The sequence below is a fragment of the Semicossyphus pulcher genome, unplaced genomic scaffold (assembly GCF_022749685.1).
Source record: "Semicossyphus pulcher isolate SPU_LCO1_2020_fin unplaced genomic scaffold, fSemPul1.0.p SCAF_5, whole genome shotgun sequence".
Taxonomy (NCBI): domain Eukaryota; kingdom Metazoa; phylum Chordata; class Actinopteri; order Labriformes; family Labridae; genus Semicossyphus; species Semicossyphus pulcher.
This window is the reverse complement of record NW_027211726.1, coordinates 28,150,248-28,170,844: the sequence shown is the minus strand read 5'-3', so window position 1 is coordinate 28,170,844 and position 20,597 is coordinate 28,150,248. Positions and strand designations below refer to the sequence as shown.

At 42.3% G+C, this 20,597-nt stretch overlaps 1 protein-coding gene across 3 annotated transcripts in view; it reads right to left on the bottom strand.

Moving 5' to 3' along the window:
* Nucleotides 1–14,035: 14,035 nt before the first annotated feature.
* arid1ab (AT-rich interactive domain 1Ab) overlaps nt 14,036–20,597 on the bottom strand; it is a 79,161-nt gene continuing 72,599 nt past the window's right edge. For all 3 annotated transcript variants that reach the window (XM_069680913.1, XM_069680911.1, XM_069680912.1), the window contains exons 14-20: nt 20,180–20,355; nt 19,966–20,095; nt 19,246–19,365; nt 19,004–19,100; nt 17,965–18,784; nt 17,488–17,618; nt 14,036–17,384 (exon numbers count right to left, since the gene is read on the bottom strand). In XM_069680913.1, the coding sequence (XP_069537014.1) occupies nt 15,459–17,384; nt 17,488–17,618; nt 17,965–18,784; nt 19,004–19,100; nt 19,246–19,365; nt 19,966–20,095; nt 20,180–20,355 (3,400 nt within the window). In that variant the 3' untranslated portion in view covers nt 14,036–15,458. The remainder of the gene's footprint in view (nt 17,385–17,487; nt 17,619–17,964; nt 18,785–19,003; nt 19,101–19,245; nt 19,366–19,965; nt 20,096–20,179; nt 20,356–20,597) is intronic.

Here is a 20,597-nt window from a genome sequence, read left to right as displayed (position 1 = left end):
CTGCGCTGCCAAGAACACTTCCTCCGTGCGGGCAAATTAGCACTTATCAGACTTAACACAAAGAAAATATGTATTTCCGGTTATTATTCTTTCAAAATAAATCTCCTTTGAAAACATCGCGTTTGAGGTATGTAAATGACGACGAAAATAATAATTTTTAAAAAATGGATGGATAAACAATGTATTAAAATACTTAAATAGTGTGTCACCTTAAATGTTTTGTATTTTTCTATAGATGTCAAATGCCTTCAAGTTCTCAAACTTCATTCGCTATCAGTTCTACAACATCCGGTAAATAAGACGCCACTTTCGGTGACTTCACGCAGGTTCATCAAGCTGTAAAGGTGTTTTTGTGTTTTTTTATTTGTATTAAGTCTTAAATTAGTTGTTTATCTGTGGAAAAGTAAAGTAAATATGATGTTCCCGGTTTAATTTGTTGATAACCCTATTTGATTGCTATAACAGTTAAGTGTCTTTACCGTTGTTTATTAAGGGGTGGGTGCATTATTCAGCAGGATTTTTTTTCTAGCTGCAAATTAGGCAGCATTATATTATTTCGATTTATGAAAGAAATTTCTGTTCGCAGTTCGCAATTCACAATTTGCTTACATTATGCATTTTGACAATTTAACCAAACTTTTCAGATATGACAGTCATATGAAATGATGTATTTCTTCTTTATCTGACTCTGTAAAAACCTATGAATTCTGTAATGCCCTAACCCTAACCCAAACTGAAACTATCTTGTCTTGTAAAACTGTCTCTGTATATATACTCTGTATATTCAATAGTTATCAAAACATTATATGTCTCTCACCATCATCAACATCATGTGTTTCTCATAAATTAGATCCCATGGTGGTCCAAGGGAATGTTGCATTATGGGAAATGTGGGGTTCATGCCTTCTCTGTTGTTGCGACTCTTTCCATGCCGTTTAAAATTAACAAACTGTTTTTTTCTATAAAGTTGTGAATTCCTCTCACTTCACGAGTGTGTTTAATGCCATCATGCTCTGACTGTTCTGACCACAAGAGGGCGCCATGCCTTCAGAGAACAAAGAGGAGATAGATGAAGATGAAACACATAAATACAACTTTTTTAATGCACACACAGAGCGAGACCCCTAAACATCTTGAGTTTGATCCATTAGTATATTCTATGATGTAGCCGACTGTGATTTATGCAGAAATCCAAATTTGAGCATGGATATTGACACATCATCCTCTGTAATCAATGCTGTTAGTTTGTTGGGAGCAAATCTACATTGAGGGATAGGATTTAAGATATTTGTTGGGTCTTTGTGATGCAATTATAACAGATTCAAAATCTCTTTAATCTCTTTAAATTATAAAGTTTCAAATAAAACATTTCATTATAGAACTTTTGATTATAAATCTTACATAAACATAACTGTTTAAAAGTTATGCTTGCATTTGACTTTCTGTGTCCAGGGTTTAATTTACTTTTATCTGCATCTTGTTTCCTCAATTAAAGCTCAATTTAAAATGTTGTCAAAAGGTTTTATAATATTTTCCATCCGTCTCTGAGACTGTGTTGAATTTCTTCTCCATAGATTTATAACAGGATGTGTGGCATGATATATTTGTGAGGAGCTCATTATTTTTAACTTAACATACATTTCCACATGTGGTTTGATTTTTATCATCACATTTTAATCATTTTTTAAACAGAAAAGGTGTGAATTTCTGCGGTAGTTGTCAGGGTCAGTTTAAACATAACTCACCGACTGGAAGTAGACTCAGAAAGCTGAGTTGTGTGGTGTGAAGTCTATTTCCAGGGGCACTTATATAAACACACACATATTCAGTCCACCTAATATATTAAAATTGTAATACAATAAGAGTTTACACACCCTGCAGAACTTCAGGCTTTGATGCCTTCAGGCCATGTTTATGATTTTTGTTGAAATGAGTTTGGACCTTATGAAGACTTATGTCTTTATTTTGTTTCAGTTAAAGTGAGAAATATGAATTAGTAGATTTTCAGGCCTCAATAAAAACAATTATTGAGTACTTAGGTTGAGCAATAATAAAAAATGTCCTGACATGTTAACCTTTGATTAAAAGAGACAAAAGCTCTAACAAGGAGCAACAATATATCTTGTTGAAAAAACTATATTTATGAGGTGGTGCTGGTGCATTGAACATCAGATGTGTTTGCCACAAGACTTATTTGATGGCAGTTGAAAGATTTACATTTACTTGAATGTAGGTGTGGATGACTGAATCTAAACAAAAGGTTAAATGGAAATATTACAAATCAAAAAGTTCTCAAAAGCATAATAATACTAATTATAAATGAGGTTATCATTAAACTTACATCATGAATGCATCCACACTCTGGTATGATTCTTTAAAACAAAGGTTGAACTCTCGTATCTTGTGTCTTTGTTTGCCTGGAGTGGTTTAGAGGGAGAAGAGGGAGAGTGAGGCCTACCAGGAGGAGCGATATAGCCTTGGTGGGAGTGGTCAAGGCAGAAGTGGCAGGCATACATTTTGTGATGCATTCAATCACAGGCTGTGTCCGAAACCGCATACCAACATGCTATTGATTTCAAGCTTTAAAAAAGCTGTAAAAAAAATCATAAACACCGACATAATGAGGTGATGTTTGCACAGCAGCAGAGACTTGAAATGCTTATTTGAACTTTTTCCACTTCGTTAAGTTTCAGTCTGAACTGTCTCTTTGTGGAGCATCTTCATTTGTGCACATGGAGGCGAGCAGATGCTGAGAACCTATGTAGTCTTATTAAAGGCTCGCTTACTTTGTTGACTCAAACACCACATGCTCTCCATCTTGTTCTGGTCTGCAGTGAGTTTTTTCTTTGTCGTCATGGGAACCCTGGATGGACAACGGGAACGTTGGGTTTCGGTCTTCCTCCTCGTCTTCCTGGTCGTCTTCTCTGTAACTGGCGAGGTATGCTCATACCTCTGCCAGTTGTCATCTAGCTGCCAGTTACAGCTGGCTGCACCTGAGTAAAAACGTACAACAGAGTTAGTCACAGAAAGAGTCACTGAATTACAATGTTACAATGTTAATATTTCATTTAGCAGACGCTTATGTCCAAAGCAACGTACATCTGAGAGTTAATACAACACAAGCAACGATCAAGACAGGAGGGCATGAAGTCAGTAAGAGCCAACAAACAGCTTCAAGTGCGATCGGACACAGGAGCCAACAGGCGGTGTATAGGGCGTTTATTTATTTATTATAAATAATAATAATCGTCATCAGCGACATCAACAAGATCAGTATAGTCATCATCATCATCATCATGAAAATCCTAGTCAGCATAAACTACATCGTTGATGTCATCATCATCAATAGCATAAATATCATTGAGGTCAGAGGTGTGTGAAAGGGATTCTGCGGACCGAATGGAGTTTGGTAGCTCGTTCCACCACCGGGGGACTACAGAGGAGAAGAGCCTAGTTAGACACTTAGGGCCTTGTTCTGATGGGAGTACCAGGCGCCTTTCATTGGCAGAGTGTAGTGGGCGGGACGGAGTGTAGACCTGGATGAGGGCGTTCAGGTTTTGTTGCTGTTTTGTAAGCGAGCAACAGGGTTTAAATTTGTTGCAAGCGGCGACTGGGAGCCAGTGGAGGGATATGAGCACTGGAGTGACATTTCTTCTGGATCATCTGGTTTTGTTGTTCTGGATCATCTGCAGAGGTCTGAATGTGCATGCAGAAAGGCCTGCCAGGACGGAGCTGCAGTAGTCAATGCGTGATATCACGAGAGCCTGTACCAGCAGTTGTGTTGCATGCTCTGACAGGTAGGGTCTGATCTTCCTGATGTTGTACAGGGCAAATCGACGAGACTGTAGTGTCGTCTGGTGGGAATGACAGGAAGAGCTGGGTATCGTCCGCATAGCAATGGTATGAGAAACCATGGGAGCAGATGATTGCATCAAGTGAGGTTTACTACTAATAAAACCACCTGCAAGATTCTTTGAATAATGTTCAGAAAGATTTCCATACCTGCGTTTCCTAAAGTCACCTGTAAATAAAAAAGGAAATGAAAGAACAAAAGAGTGACTCGTCTTTAACTTATTAAATCAGTGATATTAAATCAATAAACAGGTGTATCATGTGTAAACTAGCACACATGACATCCAATCGTCTCTTCATCAGCCTCTCCACCATCGTCCTCTTCATCCTCTTCATCAGCCTCTCCACCGTCGCCCTCCTCACCCTCAGAAGATGACATGGTGTCGTATCCGGAATCCTCGCTGATCCAGTCAGAAGAGCTGTCAGACCAGTCGGAGCTGTCATCGGTGTCCACATCATCTTCCTCCTCTTCCACTTCTTCCTCCTCAGGGGGGCGTGCAGGGACGTCCTCACCAGCAGCAGCATCCTCCTGAATGTTGACGATCCCCTCCTTGTCCACGTCCTCGGAGATGAAGATCTGGATGACGTGGCCGTCGTTGTCGTCGATGATCCAGATGGGCTCAGGGTTCCCTCCAGCCACAGGATGCTCTGTGATGTCGAAAACACCTGCAGGAAAATGTTAAAGCACCAGAAAACATTAGCTTCTTTAAAACTAATATTATGAAATCACATTTTTCCAGCACAGTCACATCCACTTTAAAATGAGTTCAGACAGTACACACAATACAAGTATTTCACATCTGAAATAACTAGCAACCTTCTCATTGTGACAGATAACAGTGTTCATGTAAGGCCACATCACTTATAAGAAAACACATCAAACCTCCTCTGTGGATCCTGATCACAACACACACACACATGCTAACAGAGGAGAACGCAGGTACCTGACATGCAGCATGCAGCGACCCTACTTTATAAGAACATGCTGATTTTAGGAAATTCTTACCTTATAATAACATATAGATTTGGTTCCAGGCAGTCTGCCTATAAGCACACACATGACAAGTGATTCACGACAATCAGGTTTTTAAACGGACAACAAGACGACATCACACACCCACCAAACCAAACAGAGGCCTTACAACAAGTAATCGAACAAAAAGCTGATTATAGACCATGTGGTAAAAACTTCAAAGAAGAGATAAATCTGGGCCCAACATTCTCAGAATACTCTCAGAGAGATCCTAACTTTGCTTAAAAACTTCTAGCCTAGGAGTGATTTATGAACACTCTCAGAGCAACTCTGAGCAAGGAAGGGACAGAAACTTTTATCTTAGTGAGGAGGCGTGGTTGACCCCGTTGCTAGGTATGACACATTCTTTCAGAAGCTGCGATTGGCTGATCCAAAAAAAAGCTCTTTCAGTGATGATGGGCAGAGAAGGACAGTGAAATCTTTCGGCCTCAATCACAGAATTTACTCAGACATTGTGGAATTATGAAGACCATTTTATAATGTATAATCAATGTGTTTCTTTGCTTTTGTTCTGTGTAAAGCACTTTGAATTGTCTTGCTGCTGAAAATGTGCTTTGTAAATAAACTTGCCTTGCCTTACAAGAAGCTGCGAAGAAGAACCAGAAAACCCAACTGGATGGAGGGACGGTGTTAACTTTTATCTCAAGTAGGTGAAAAATAAAAAAACATTTTAGGACATAAATTCAGCCCCGGTTTTACAGCTCAAACCAAGAGGCAGGCGTGGGGAAATGTAGCGCAGCAGATAAATGCATCTTTCCCTTTGCGGAAATTTGTGGTAGGCTCTGTGTTAAAGTGTAACGTGAGAGGGGAGACTGCAGCACCCAAACGGGAATCTGCAAGCACAAGTGAGATAGTTTACCTCTTACTTGTAACTGCTGTCAAAGTTAACTTAAATGTAGAATTAAAATACACCCGTGCAATAATACGGATGTGCGTCCCATACCCAAGCCCGCTATACCCATGCCTACTCCCTAGTCTTAACTTTAAGGGGAAATTCATAGAAAACGTCACGATTCTAAGAATATTCTTAAAATGTATTCACTAGGAGCAACTCTTTGTACTAGGAAGCTTTATGAATACGGACCCTGGTCTAGAAGGAGCAATGTTGAATACATTTTAAATAATAAGATTTCAACAAGACTGTTTACACACAGTAACTAAAGGGATAAACTACATTTGTAAGTAACGGAGAATCAGAGACCATCACTGTGTAGAAATACAGACGACGTCTTATAACTTATTAAGTTATAAGATAATTATGAGTATATTATAATAATTATAAGTTATAAGGTAATTATAATAATGAATAAAATGATAACTTATTCATTTCACACAAGTTACAAACCAAGTTACAATTTTACACCGAGAAAAACGACGAGTAACAACAATTTCTTGTTTTTCAAGCATCAAACATCGTAAATGTTACTTTTCGATCTTTAATTTCTCTTTTTTAATCCGGAAGCTTTTAAAGGATTTTAGGGAGATCCAATCATGTGTAAAACACAGGAAAACATGAATATAGTTGTCTTACCTCTATGGTCGTCCGGGTCCGGGCCTCCAATCCGCAGATGGTCCTCCATCAGTGTTGCCCGGTAGATTTTATCCTGAAGAGTTGATTTCCTTCTTTTTCTCCTCCTTCTCCCTCTTCTCCTTCTTCTTCTCCTTGTCCTCCTCGTTCTTCTCCTCCTTCTCCCTCTCCTTCTCCTTCTTCTCGCAGTGTAGTTGAGTTGTCCAACAAAGTTTTTTAGATGCCTTCCAGCGCTTTAGATCTCCAAAGGCTTGAGCTGTCCAGCGCTCAGTGTTTTGCAACAGCCCGTGTGTGTAAGCTATTCTTATATTACTTGAGTAAAAGTCTTAAAGTATCTGATCTTTTTTGTACTTAAGAATCAAAAGTATTTTTCTCATAATTGTACGCAAGTATTGAAAGTAAAAGTACAAGTTTAGGAGAAGTTATTTCAGGGTCTTCTCTTACTACAGTTTTGTAACTGTATTTCCGCAATGACAGGATCTCTGCGACATCTCTCCTGTCCCTCCAGATAAAACCTGTGTCGGGGCGGCAAAGTGCAGGCGAAGTGACGCTGCACCGGGCGGAGCAGAGGCATACGCAGGCCCTGAAGTGCAAAATAAAATTACAAAAACATTTTTACATGTTATAAAACAAACTTTACAAGTGGCAGAATACTTTTAATAAGTCTGAAATGAATGTACAAATACTGATTTCTCACGGAAAGGGCTTGCACCAAATAGCAGGTGAAAAGTGATCCAACCAGAGGAAGTGACGGCCCACATCCGAGAAAGATGATTAAGAGTGTGATCTACACGCAGTTTAGTGGAAATTTATAACTGTGGTCCAGCAGTAAGCAGTTTATAATCATGCACCACAGTGAGGACACCAACCTGTCAGTGGTTATGCTCTGACTTCGTTATTCATTTGTAGGCTGTATTGAAAAGAAAACATTACCCTCGAAACAAGACAACTGCATAAGTAGACCTACATTAAAAAGGAGAGGCTGCACAACAATCTATCTCTATCTGTGTGTTAGACATAGATATAGATGTCCTGTTCACTGGAAGGGGATGGGATTAATACAGGCTACAGAAAAGTGTTTGTCCAGGTCATTTTGAGAGAAGTTGACTTTTGACCTTTTGGATTAAAAAATGCAACACCCTATAATTTCTTAAAATTGTGTCGTAGTGTGTTGAGTGTTTTTTTTTTTTTTGCGAGATCACAGTGACCTCTGTCCCCCAAATTCCAATCAGTTCATCCCTGAGACAAAGTGGACGTTTGTAACAAATGAGATGATATTCCCTCCAGGTGTTCCTGAGGTTACACGTTCATTAACAGGAATGTTCATGGCCGTCCGTTTGGCTCAGCGGTTAAATCGGCAACCATTTACAGAGGCTACAGTCCTCGATGTGGCGGCCCAGGGTACAACTCCCGCCCTCGGCCCTTTGCGGCGTGTTGTCCCCACTCTCTCTTCCCCCATTTCTGCCTCTATCCACTGTCCTCTCTGAAATAAAGGCATAAAAAGCCAAAAAAAATCATCTTAAAAAGGGAAGTTCACAAAGGGACTGATGGACAGAGGTATACATTTTTCTGTAAAAGAATCACAATCATTTTGGGAGGATACCCTTGCAAAATTGTTTTGGGAGGGAAGCTGTTTTAGTGGAACATAGGCTTCTATCTCTAAGTGTTTAATGTTGTGACCCGTATTTTTAAAACTGTTACATTCAGATAGCTGCCAATGGAAAGTTTATAGCTAATCTCTTTCAGTTTCTGCATATAAATACAGAATCTAAAGCAGATGGGAAAAACTAGTAAATTTGTTTAAGGCCCCATATTAAAATGCACAACATTAAAGCAAAGTTTAACATTATTACAGTCTGGTACAACAAGCTGCTTTGTTCTCTATGTCTTATTTTTCTATTCATGGATATACAGGCGTCATACAGTGTAAGTGTTATACGCGTCACCTTTCTGCTCTGTGTGAGTGATTTAGAGAAATATTTAAAAGTAGTCAATGGACAAAAACAAATGCATGATTAGATAGAAATTACCATGAGGCTATTTTTTTATTTGCAGACAATTTATCCATAAAATATATATAGAATTGTTATTTAAAATATCTATAAAATGCCCACTCTCACAGGATATTTGTACCATCAAGCTAAGATTCAGCCAGTCCCATACTAAGGTCAATTACAGTTTTTCTTGATGGGTTTGACCTGCTTAAAGAAAGTGGGATCCACTCGGTTTTCATCATCACTGTCTCAGCAGAGCACAAGACACCTCTTGCAAATATGTTAACCCTTTCTCATTGGATTGACACATTTTCCCCACCCTTTTGCAGAACAGTTAACACGGATGTCATTCAAGCAGTCCAAACTCCATTGTTTTAGCTATGGTAACCAAACAGAAACCATCTGTTCCAAACTATTAGAAACTACCTACATCAGTATGAAATCACTGAAGCACCTGTTTGACACTCCTTCACACAAATCTTCAATTAGCAATCAGTCTGCAGGCCTTCAAAGGTGCAGCGTCTGTGTTGTTCTTTGCCAACATGGATGGAAGAGGTCTAAGGCAGATGAGAGTGAGAGTAAGAGGTAGAGGGGTCCGAGGGAGAGGTGGAGGTATAGTTGGAAGGGCTCAGGTTTATGATGAAATTCGGGCAACTGTTATTGATCACGTTATCAATCATGGCCTTTCACTTAGAGAGGCTGGACAAAGAGTCCAACCTGCTCTAAACAGAAAAACTGTTGCATCCATTGTCAGAATTTTTCGACAGGAAAACAGGTAATGTTGCTGTACAGTATATACAGAAATATCTTCAGTGATATACTTTATGTAATTGTTTCCTCATTCCCATTACATGTATTCTTTATAGAATCCAAAGGCTACCATTCTCTGGTGGTAGTGGGAGAATTTTTAGTGCTGAGCAGGAGGCAGCCGTTGTGAACATGGTTGTGGCAAACAATGCCATAAGGCTGCATGAAATCAACGCAGCAGTGATCGCAGATCAGGGCATGTTTAGGAACATCAACAACCTGAGCGTGACCACCATTGACCCATCCTAAGAAGGAACCATATGGCCATGAAGCAGCTCTATACAGTTCCATTTCAAAGGAACTCTGACGTTGTGAAGGAGGCCAGATGCCAATATGTGGAGGTAAGGAAACATTACTACAGTATACTGTAATGCCTTGTCATATCATGCAGTTAGAGTCAACTGGAGTCACTTTTTATTGTCATTTAGCCTTTTTTACTTAGAGAATAATGGAGCTTGAAGCTGAGGGGGCACATCATGTCTTCATCTATGTTGATGAAGCCGGCTTCAATCTTTGTAAAGTGAGGAGACGTGGAAGGAACCTCATTGAATACAGGGCCACTATCACAGTCCCAGGACAGAGGGGCACCAACATAACCATGTGTGCTGCCATCTCCAATATAGTGTCCTATGCCATATCCCCACTATTGGCCCATACAACACTGAGCGCCTCATAACATTCCTGAATGCACTTCATGACAGGCTGATCCCACCTGAGGAGAGAGGGCTGTTGAGGCCTGGCATGCCACTCTTCGTCATTATCTGGGACAGTGTGGCGTTCCACCACTTTCGCCTTGTCAATGAGTGGTTTGCAGTACACCCTTGAATGATGATGCAGTTCCTTCCAGCATGTTCCCCATTTTTGAATCCCATAGAGGAGTTCTTCAGGGCTTGGAGATGGATGGTTTATGATCACCGTCCCTATGAGCAGAAGCCCTTACTGAATGCAAAGACTGCTGCTGCCCAAGAAATAGGTGCAGAGGAATGTCAAGGTTTGATAAGGCATGCAAGAAGATTTTTCCCTCGGTGCATTGCAAGAGAGGATATTGAATGTGATGTGGTTGAGGCCATGTGGCCCCATCGTCAAGACAGAAGAGACAGAGTATCAATAGTGGCTATTTCTTATACTCTGCAGTAATAGATTTTTATACTTTACTGTAACAAAAGTTTATTTTGGTTTACATGTGTTTTGTGTAATATTTACAGCATTTCAGTTTTCAGCCACAGTTTGAAAAAAAGAATCAATGGAATCATTAAAATTTGCATCAAAGCATTTCTGATTCTGGATCCAATTCTGTGCAAGAAGGCAAATTTGACAACAAATGGCACTGGCATGACAGCTACGTACAGTAATAGGCTACAATGACAAGCAATGGTGCACTGATTCACACTGAGTGCTGCATTTTGTTGTCCACTGTGTAATGGTTGATTGGAAGAGCTCATACATTTGTTTGCAAGTTGTTTTGTTTGAAGGCAAAATTTGCTTTTGTTGCATATTTGAAATGTTTTGGCACGGTTAGAGCCTTTTGCAAACAAAATGAGTCATTTCGACCATGAGTGCCACTGTTTCGGCCTGTGTGTTAACTGTTTTGAAGATGTGGAGTTTGATTTGACTGCTGCATCAAAGCAATCAAGAAAAACTGTAATATTCCTCTGATGCAGGGACACGCTGTACTTTGCCATTCTTACCACAAGAGGGCGCCATGACTTCAGAGTAGAAAGAAGTGTATACATAATGTGTACATAATAATACATAGTGTATATGTGCCACAAAATAAATAATAAATATATGATGAATATAATTAAAAATGCTTGTGTGTTCAATGGTTAAACACACATGAACCTCGAACATTTTATCTTTGATCTATTAGTACATTCCACATAGTGCATATATACATTCCCTGCAGTAAAAACAGTGTCCTGTGATCTTGGTGATTTTAATCTTAGTGTTTGTAGACTGTGATTTATTAAATCAAGATTTAAACATTCTCTTACACAACAAACCCTGTGATCTATTCTGTCAGTGAACTGGAAGCAAAAACTACATGAGAAAGGATGGAGGGATGAGGGGGATCTGAAAGATTTGTTTGGTGCTTTGTTAATGCAATTATAATGGATCAAGAATCTCTTCAGAGACATGGAAAATCTTTGGCAGTGTGTGTTTACTACTGGCTGCATTGATTGTTTGTCATGGCTCTGCTCAGCATCCATGACAGATGTCTTCAGGCCTCATCGAGATTCAGGTGCTGCTATGATATACACGGCACAGAATATTGTGTTTGTCGATGCAAGTGGGACTGAGGTTGTTTTAAAGGCACCTGTATAGCTTAGACTCTCTACTTAGTATAGATCCGGACAGGAGGACAGATGTGGTCCACGAATCGCTTTCGGTTGTAAACAGTTGTAGCAATATGATCAAATTCTTTAATACAGTATCATGCTGCAGACTGTGATTGTAACTCCCTCCTCCAAACTTCCTCTGGCCACCCTTTCATCACCACTAAATGTCCGCTAGAGAGTGCACTGGGACAGACTAAGAAAACACCATGACTTACAGCTAATGTTTGGTCCAAAATAATGAAAAAGAAGTGAAAACCAGGTCACAAAAAGTCTCCCGTCCCACATGCAAGTGTCTCTGAATCAGATGAAGCTTCAATTTTTGACCCAAATTCACAACTGATTCCCTCTAGAGCTGCAGAGTATCTCATCAACGCAGGCTTTTAATGCTCCCACACAAAACATCCTGATTACTTTTGTATCATAGAATCTGTTGTTACCACTCCACAACATTGTTTTTATACTCAAACATAGTCTTTCTTCTTTTTAGCATTGAGGAGCATTGCACTAGTGAAGGCAATGTTAGGGTCACCACTTCAGTCCACACTTACATTGGCTATACTAACAACTTGGATGGATCACAATGAAATTTGAAATAGATATTCATGGTCCCCAGGGGATGTAGCCAACTGACTGGGGCTGGCATTTACGTTCAGGCCTTACTATTATCATTAAAATAGATCATTAGTAAAAACAGCAACTTGTGCTGCCACAACATTTTTTATTGTCCAATAAAATGCAAAACTAATATATACGGCTAAACTACACATTATTCAATGCTAATTTGCAACTTTTAGCATGCTTAGGCACCTAAACGAGAATGTGAATATGGTAATTAAATCTCCTAAACATTAGCAACTGCTAGCCTGCTAATACTTAAATATGGTGACAGACATTATACCTTTTAGCTACTGCTAGCCTCTTAATGCTTAAATAGGGTGGCAGACATTATACATTCTAAACAATAGCAATTGCTAGCATGCTAAAATGCTCAAATCAGATGGTGACTATTATACCTGCTTAACATTAACAACTGTTAGCATGCTAGCACACTGAACTGAGAGAACATGGTAAACATTTTACCCTCAAACCATTAGCAATTTTTGGCACCCTAACAATCTGATCTGAGATTGTAATTATGGTAAATGTTTTTATCCTCTAACCATTGGCAATTATTAGCATGCTAACAATCTGAACTGTGGTTGTGAACTCGGTGAACATTTCACCCGATGACCATTAGCAAGTGTTAGCGTGCTAACAAGGTCAACTGAGGTGGTGGACATTATACTCATTTATCGTTAGCAACTGTAAAAAGTAACAAAATATGAGCCTAACATTTGCAATTGTTGGCATGCTAACTAGCTCAACTAAGAAGGTGATACTCGCCTAACATGTTGCCGTCTAGTTGGACTCAGTCACTGCTGTGACAGATAGACATAGTGACTAGCATAGCTGTAGACTGAGTTGTGTTGGACTGGAGCTGTGGAATTATATAAATAAATTACAAATGTCAGCTTACATAAATGTTAACGTAAAGCTCCGTTGAGCTCCGTTTTTTGTGTTAAAGTGCTTCATAAAGGGATATTTCTAACCTTAATACAACCAGTGTATATGTTAAGGCCCTTATCAGTGGGTTCGGGTTTATTTCAGGATATCCGTGTGCCTTTATTTATTTTGCTTTATGTATTTTACTTTTAGTCCGTTTTACAGAAAAAGACATCTTGATCTCAGCGAGACTTCCTGAAAAATACAACACAATGAAAAAGTAAAACCACACCAGGACACAGCAGAAGTCTTTGAACATTTTGTTGGTGCCACTTTTAGCTCATGGTGACTGTTTTGTTGTGTGGATGCTATTTTGACTCACCATTGAAGGCTACAACCGAAATAAAAACAACGGATATTTCTGGTGTTGTTTTTAACTAAATGTGTGCTTCCCAAATTAACACTGGCCTAGTCTTTTTTAAAGACTGCTTTGGTATAGTAGGGTTTACAGTTGGTTTATCAGGCAGATGTCTCAGCTGAAAATCTTGCCAATGATTGCTCATAAATATCAATGTAACCTCTGTAACCTCCGGAAGAAATCCAGAGACAATATTCTGCAGACAAAAATGTTTCCCCCCTTGTGAATGAATCCCTTGTTATCTGTATGTATCAAGCAGCCTGCTCCACTCCCCCCACTAATGTAAATATATATGTAAATATCAGCATGTGTGATCCAGGGACAAGGACAGCCGTGCATCATCGGGTGAGATGTCAATCAATGCTAGGATGGAAAACATGGCTGTGCATTTAATAAGCAGCGTTCTCCACTGAGCTGGCTGTGTTGTGTCTCTGCATCCATGTGTAAATATCAAAACCATCAGCAGAACACACTGTATGCTGCTTTGGATGTATCGAATTCTCTCTGCAAGCCAAATGAAAAATTCAGCACTTTATTAACTGCTGCCTCAACTATATATGAGAGGAATAATAAATCCACAGCAAACGTCTTACGAAGATTTAATGTACATTTATTCTTAACACGTGGAACATATAGTATAAAGATTTCATACTGAATAAATGATATTCATTAAGCCAAAAAAGGAAAAAAGAGGAATTTACATCAAGTTTTTAGCTACATCATCTGAAATACAAATATGCAGAATCCGCATCACTGGAAAAAAAATAAACAAAATAAACAAAATTAAAATGGTTTCTTCATCAAGATCTAGTTTGTCATTTATGAAGGAGCTCAAATGGAACCGCAGACATGATTTTTGTTATACTCTCTACACCCAGACCGGAGACAAACTGAAACTTGAAGTTGTGTGTTTGTTGGGGGTGGCGTTGGACAGCAGCTAAACACCCCCCCTCCCTCACAGCGCGATACGAGCAGGGTGAGGCGCCTAAGTAACGGAGAGGGTGGGCGTCAAGTAATCACATGGCGTACTTGATGCGGGGAAACTTGTAATCTTCAAAGATTAAAAATGGTGAAGAGCAACAGAAGTTGAGAAAGAGAGAGAAGTGTAATGTACAACATCATATATACACTGCAGCTTGGACTGCATCTAGAGTTGAGGACCAGTCCTAAAGAGGTGACTTTTTAATATAAGGGTCAAGTCATACAATCAAGGGACAAAGAGAAGAGGTCGGGGTGTTGTAGGTTCACCATACTTTGGGGGGAAAGCCGTTTTCTCTCTCGACATTAACTAAAACTGTTTTTAAAAACTACAGTTGCTGCCAAGCCAGCGTATCTCAGTGTGAAACAGTATTATTACAGTATGTTTACAGTTTTTAAGGTGTACAGTACAGAAAAAAGTCCTACAATCTACTGCACAGGCCTCCCATGACAGATGTCTGTTCACAGCCAATAATGTGGTTCCTGTGGGGCTGAGTATATAGCATCCAAAGTTACAGCAATTATACCACACCACAGTCTGTGAGTCTATGTAGCCTCCAAACATGAACCATAATATTGTTTAGTCCGTGCCCTCTTCCCCCTGCCGACCCCCCGAGGGAGAAAGCGAGCACATGTATCCCCCAAACTCACTGTAAACGAGACAGCAACTTTGGTTACAGTTTCTTCTTTTTTTTCTGGAGATTTTTCTTTTCATTAAAAAACAAGTCCTTTCCGCAGGGCAGCGCACTCTGTCCTATGCCTGGGTCCCAATCTGCTCTTCTTTGTCAGTATCTCTCTATTTCAGACGCTTAAAATCCACAGCTACTTCATGATATTCCTTCCTTTAGTGAGAAGCAGGGGTAGAAAGACAGTGGAATCCGAGGTGATTTTGCATAAATTAAAAAAAGGACAGTCAGTTTTGCTCTTTTCACTCACACTCAACAGACACACACACATACAAAAAAAAAGGAGGGTGGGGGTGTGACTGGGAATGGGAAGAGGCAGAGCTGAAACCTCCCCACGGCTGTCATGACTGGCCAATCAGAAACAGTACGTCACAGATCACTTGGGACACCAGAGAGTTCATAAGTGGGGACACCGAAATGTCCAGTAGCCGCGACTCGTACAAAGTGAACTCAGAGTGGTTTTCCTCTACCTTTGCCAGGGCGTGCAGGGCGCGGGCCGCCCGCCGCATCATGTCCACACTGGTGGGCTCAAAGTGATGCCCGCCCTGCATTTGTAGCAGGGAGCTCTGGCTCTGCTGGTACTGTGTGGCAGCTAGGCTGTCCTCCAGGAAGCCCAGCAGATTACCCACGCTGCCTTTTTGCACAGCAATGGCCCGCGCTGCTAAGCTGTCACCCTGCGCCAAATTAGCCAACAGGACGACCGCCATTTCCCGGCAAACGGCCACCTTGCGTTCACCAACCAGACGCACCAGTGAGCCGTACAGCTTCTCCAAACGGCTGAACGGAGGCGTGGCCAGAATGAGGTCGACGTTGTTGTCCTGGATGCTGAGCTTGCTGAGGGTCTCGAGGACCAGTCTCTGAGGGGAAAGTGAGCCGTGGGGCCCCAGTGTTGGGAAGGGGTCCAGGGCCTCCGCCGAGGGGCAGACGGCCCAGTGGAGCAGGCCGTCCAGCAGCGGCAGGCATATACTCTCTGGGTAGATAGAAAGGTCCAGCTGGCCTGAGATGTTTGCCAGAGTCACCAGGCAGTTCTCCCTTAACACTTCGAGGCAATCCCACCACCACTCGTCTCTCTCGCAGCTCACGCCCTCATCTTCCTCTTCCTCCTTCTCATAGGTGACTGGCGCCTGTTTGCGTTCAGGATGCCTGTGGTGGAGCAGCACCAGGCGGCCCAAAAGCAGCAGGAGACCCGGATGTTTCGACATCTCCAGGTCGTTCCCGGGAACGAAGGACAGGCTGCGCACGATGTTGGAAATGCAGATGCAGCGCCGAGCAAGCGAGTCCTGCCAGTCCGACAGAGTGCTGAGCGGCGTTTCGTCCTTGCTGTGAGGCTCGTCTTCCAGGATCTTCACGTTGCGTCGGCTCTGGAAGTCTGGGTTGATGCTGAACAGGTACTTGCCATTTTCTTTCTGCTCTTCGGCGCCTCCACGAACCACTTCCTCTGTGACCGACCCTGGGCGAGCAGACAGTACATCATCGATGGTGGCAGTGACCGGTGCACCAATGGGAAGAGGAGGAGGGGGAGGGGTTCTCTCCGCTGGAGACTTCTGAGGCTCAGAGGACTGAGGCTGCTGCTGCTGCCGAGGCTTCTCCTCCCCGTTGGACTTGGATTTCTCAGAGTTCTCAGTCTCAGTCACCTGGACCTTCTTGCGGCTCTCAGACGCTGTTGCCGTGCGTTTCTGCTGCTTTAGAACTTCCATCCGGCTCTCAAAGTGGGTCTGGATGTGTTCAGTAGTGTCACCACCACCAATGCTCCAGTGTATCAGGCCGCTGTCGAAGCACTGCCGCTGCCCAAGCTTGGACGAGTGGTTCACCATGAAAGGATTCTTCTTCCGCACCACCTTGATGGGGAGTTTATCAAACTTGCTAGCCTGCTTGGGCTTTTCAGAGTGGAGGTTGGGGTCCTGCGAGGACCCTGAGGTAGAGGTACTGGGTTCCTTGATAGAAGACTCCCTTTCCTTCTCCTCTTCCTCGTCCTCTGAAGATTTGTGTTTCTGTGAACTATCATCCTCCTGTTTCACCTGGACCAATGAGAGGGCGTCGGAATTAGCTTTTGATTCCTCTACCTCCTCATCCTCTTCATCGTCTTCGTCCAGATCCATGTCCTCGCCCTCAGGCATGGGGATTTCATCATCCGAGTCCTCAGCTGCGTTGGGGTCTATGAGGGTGCGCTGGCCGGGGTCTCCTACTTCGTACTCCTTTAGGATGCCAAAGATTTCTATGAGGCAGCGTCTGAAGTACTCCACCACCAGCTCCAGGAATCCAGGCAGCTGTGAAACCGAAGAATAAAGTCACCAAACAATCCTTTAAACTTATACACCATGTTTTGTTGTTTTGATGCAACTTTAACAGATGTAGGTCTGTGGAACTTACCTGGCACAAGTTAAAAGTAGTGATGCTGTTGTCATCATACAGTAAGATGTTTACTGTGTCTAAGGCCCAGGTGCTTTCAGCTAGTAAGCCCGACTTTAGCGACATCATCACTCTCCAAGCCTCAGGAGTGCCTGTGACAAGACCAGAACAGAATGAATGTGTGTCGATCTGTATCATTAGAACTGGTTTTATATAACTCATAACAAATACTCATGTCAAGATTCAAAACAAGCAGCTTTTGTCTGTTTCAAAAAATTAGCTTTCCAACAGCACAACCAGGAGAATCCAAAGACAAGTTCTGTTTTAATAGTTGGGTGGTCATTCATCAGATATTTGGAGTTGATTCGTTTTTGGACCACCATGGTGATACAGAGCTCTTAGACTCTTCTCTATCTGTCACACTTGTCTCCAGAAGTAGTTTTTTGAATCTGTAATATTAAATATACAGAATGATTGATTGAAATGGGAGTTATATACCAATGTCTTTCATGGTGAGCCGCCTGCGGGGCTTCAGGTGGGGTTGGGAGGCTTCCACAGAGCCAGGAGGGAAGGCCACATCTCGCCTGATCATGGGTTGTTGCACAGGCGCTTGACCAATGTGGGACGCGGGTACTGGGGGCCCAGCTTTCTGCACCTTAATGCCTGGATGCATGTAGGGGGACTTGCTGGGTGATGTCCTGCTCTCCATGGGCCGTGGCATGGGTGCTGGGCTTGACACCTGAGGAATGTGGTTCTGGGAAGTCTGGTAGGTGGATGGCAGGGGTCTGGTCATGGGAGGTCCAGAGCCACCGGGGCCAAACGGCGGCTGCCGCTGGTTGACATGACCGGGCCACTGACCCTCATGGTTCATGCGTTGGTCTGTCGACATCATCTCCTCTGAGCGGTTCATGCCGTGGTAGCCGGGGCCCTGGCCTGGTACAGGAGGTCCCTGTCGGTTGGGGTAATTGGGGTAGCCCATCTCATTGCGGCCCTGCCACATTGGGCCCTGGGGGCCATCAGGGCCTGATGTCATAGAGCTTGCCATCATCTGGGGAGGCATTGGAGACTGGGAGTTGGGGCCAGCAGATGACGGTCCTCGGTCACGGCCGAAGGGGAAAGGGAACTGGTTCTGTGGGCCTGGTGGTCTGCGGTCCCCTCCAGGGTATGCATTATACTGGTTATACATGTCCTGCTGGCCCTGAGGTCCCGAGGCCTGGGGTCCTGACTGCTGCTGCCCACTGTAGGGGACGTTGTACATTTCTCCCTCATGGCGCTTCGCTGGAGGTCCGTACCCTCCATCTACAGGACGCTTGTAGTTCTGTCACAAGACAACATGTGGCAAATGATTGACCATTGAGTGTTTGAAAACCATAATTTTAAGAGGAATGAATGCTTTCATCTCTTCAATGCCAGCATAGCTTAGGGAGTTTAGCTTAATAATAAAATATTAAAAATGTATCTTTAACCAGGGAATGTTAAAAATAGAGGAATCAAGTTGCAAGGAGAGAACGGCAAATGCTGAACAAAATGTTCTCACCGGCTGCTGCTGTGGATACATTCCTGGCTGCTGATTTGGGTACGGGCCACCAGGGGGAGCTCCTTGGCCAGGGAACTGATTTGTATAGGAGTCATGCCTGAAAACAATAACAAAAGTTCACACCATTACATTTCACATTTCATCTTTAAAGTTAATGCATGGGAGGTTGTTGTATGAAACTCCAGGCTAACAACCATCTTTCCCCTTTAACACAGACAGTCTTTGCACTGAACAGTACTGACCGTTGCTGTGGTGGAGGGCGGCTCGGCGAGTACATCCCTGTGTCGGCACCAGAAGGCATCATGTTGGGCTGAGGAGCTCCTGGTCCCATGCTGCCCTCAGGGCCCATGCCTGGCTCCTGTCTGTAAACAAACAAACACCAGTCATCAGTTTATTCGACTTAACTCAATATATAAAGACATTGCAACAGTAGAAGCCTCATACCAATCTTGTCAAGCCCTTGGTAATAGAGTGATGATAAACTTTGGGTATTTTCTACTTGACATGGATACAACAAACAGCCTATTAAACTGTGTACATAAAGCCAACAACAGCCAGTCATGCTGCAGTTTTTAGCTTGCACGCCAGACATTTTGTTTAGAAGAACTGAATTAACTTGAAACTGCATTATTCAGTGTTTTTACAAATTTTAATTACTGGATTGATTTTCTTTGGAGAGGAGGAGACCATTGTGGTCGAAGGTTGAGGAGATTCTGACCTAAAAACAAGCTGAGCACTTACAATTAGGTGTGCCAAAAGAAAATTTTAGCACATTTATAAACTTTATTTATTTTTTAGATAAATATCGATATTGATGAATGTTAAATTATCCTGATCATATTTTTTGCCATATAGACTCCAGACTTAGTAACGTTTCAAATATATGTTTTCATATATGTTTTATAGATGTAAATAATAAGGAAATCACGCTGACCACGCAGAGAATGATGCAGTTTGTTTACCTTCGGTCATATCCGTAAGGGTACTGTTGCCTCTGGCCCATCTGCATGTTGCCCATAGGGCCTGGTGGGCCTCTGTTATACTGTTCTCCCATCCCACTGTTGGGGCCAGGTTGCATGAATTGCTCTCCAGCTGGAAAGAAGAAAAACACAGATTATTGTTTCTCTCAGCTCCAAGAAATCTCCCACAGTGTCTGCCAGTTAGGCTGAAGCTCACCTTTCCTCATGCCACCAAAGGGGTCCTTGTTGGACTCGTAGGGACCCATTCGACCCATCATCTCTGGTCCAGCCATCCCCGGCTGGTAGCCCTGTGAGTTGGGAGTCATGGCGTTTCTTCTAGAAAATGCCGGGTCTCCGCCATCAGCAAAGGGGTCCTGCAGATTAACACTACTCCTGTAGGATGGTGGGAGACGTGTTAGTGAAAAAGATCACTTGTTGGTTCATACATTTTTAAAACAACACTAGGTCCAAACTTGGTATGTGACCCCGGCGATCATCCAAAAGTATTCAGAAGTCCAACACGGTATGCCACAAAATTCTTATTAAATTCTACTTTGAAAGGTTTTGGTGTCAATCCACCTCTTACTTCTTTATCGGCACTTGAAGAGATTTATTATTACAAGCTCTTGAGACAA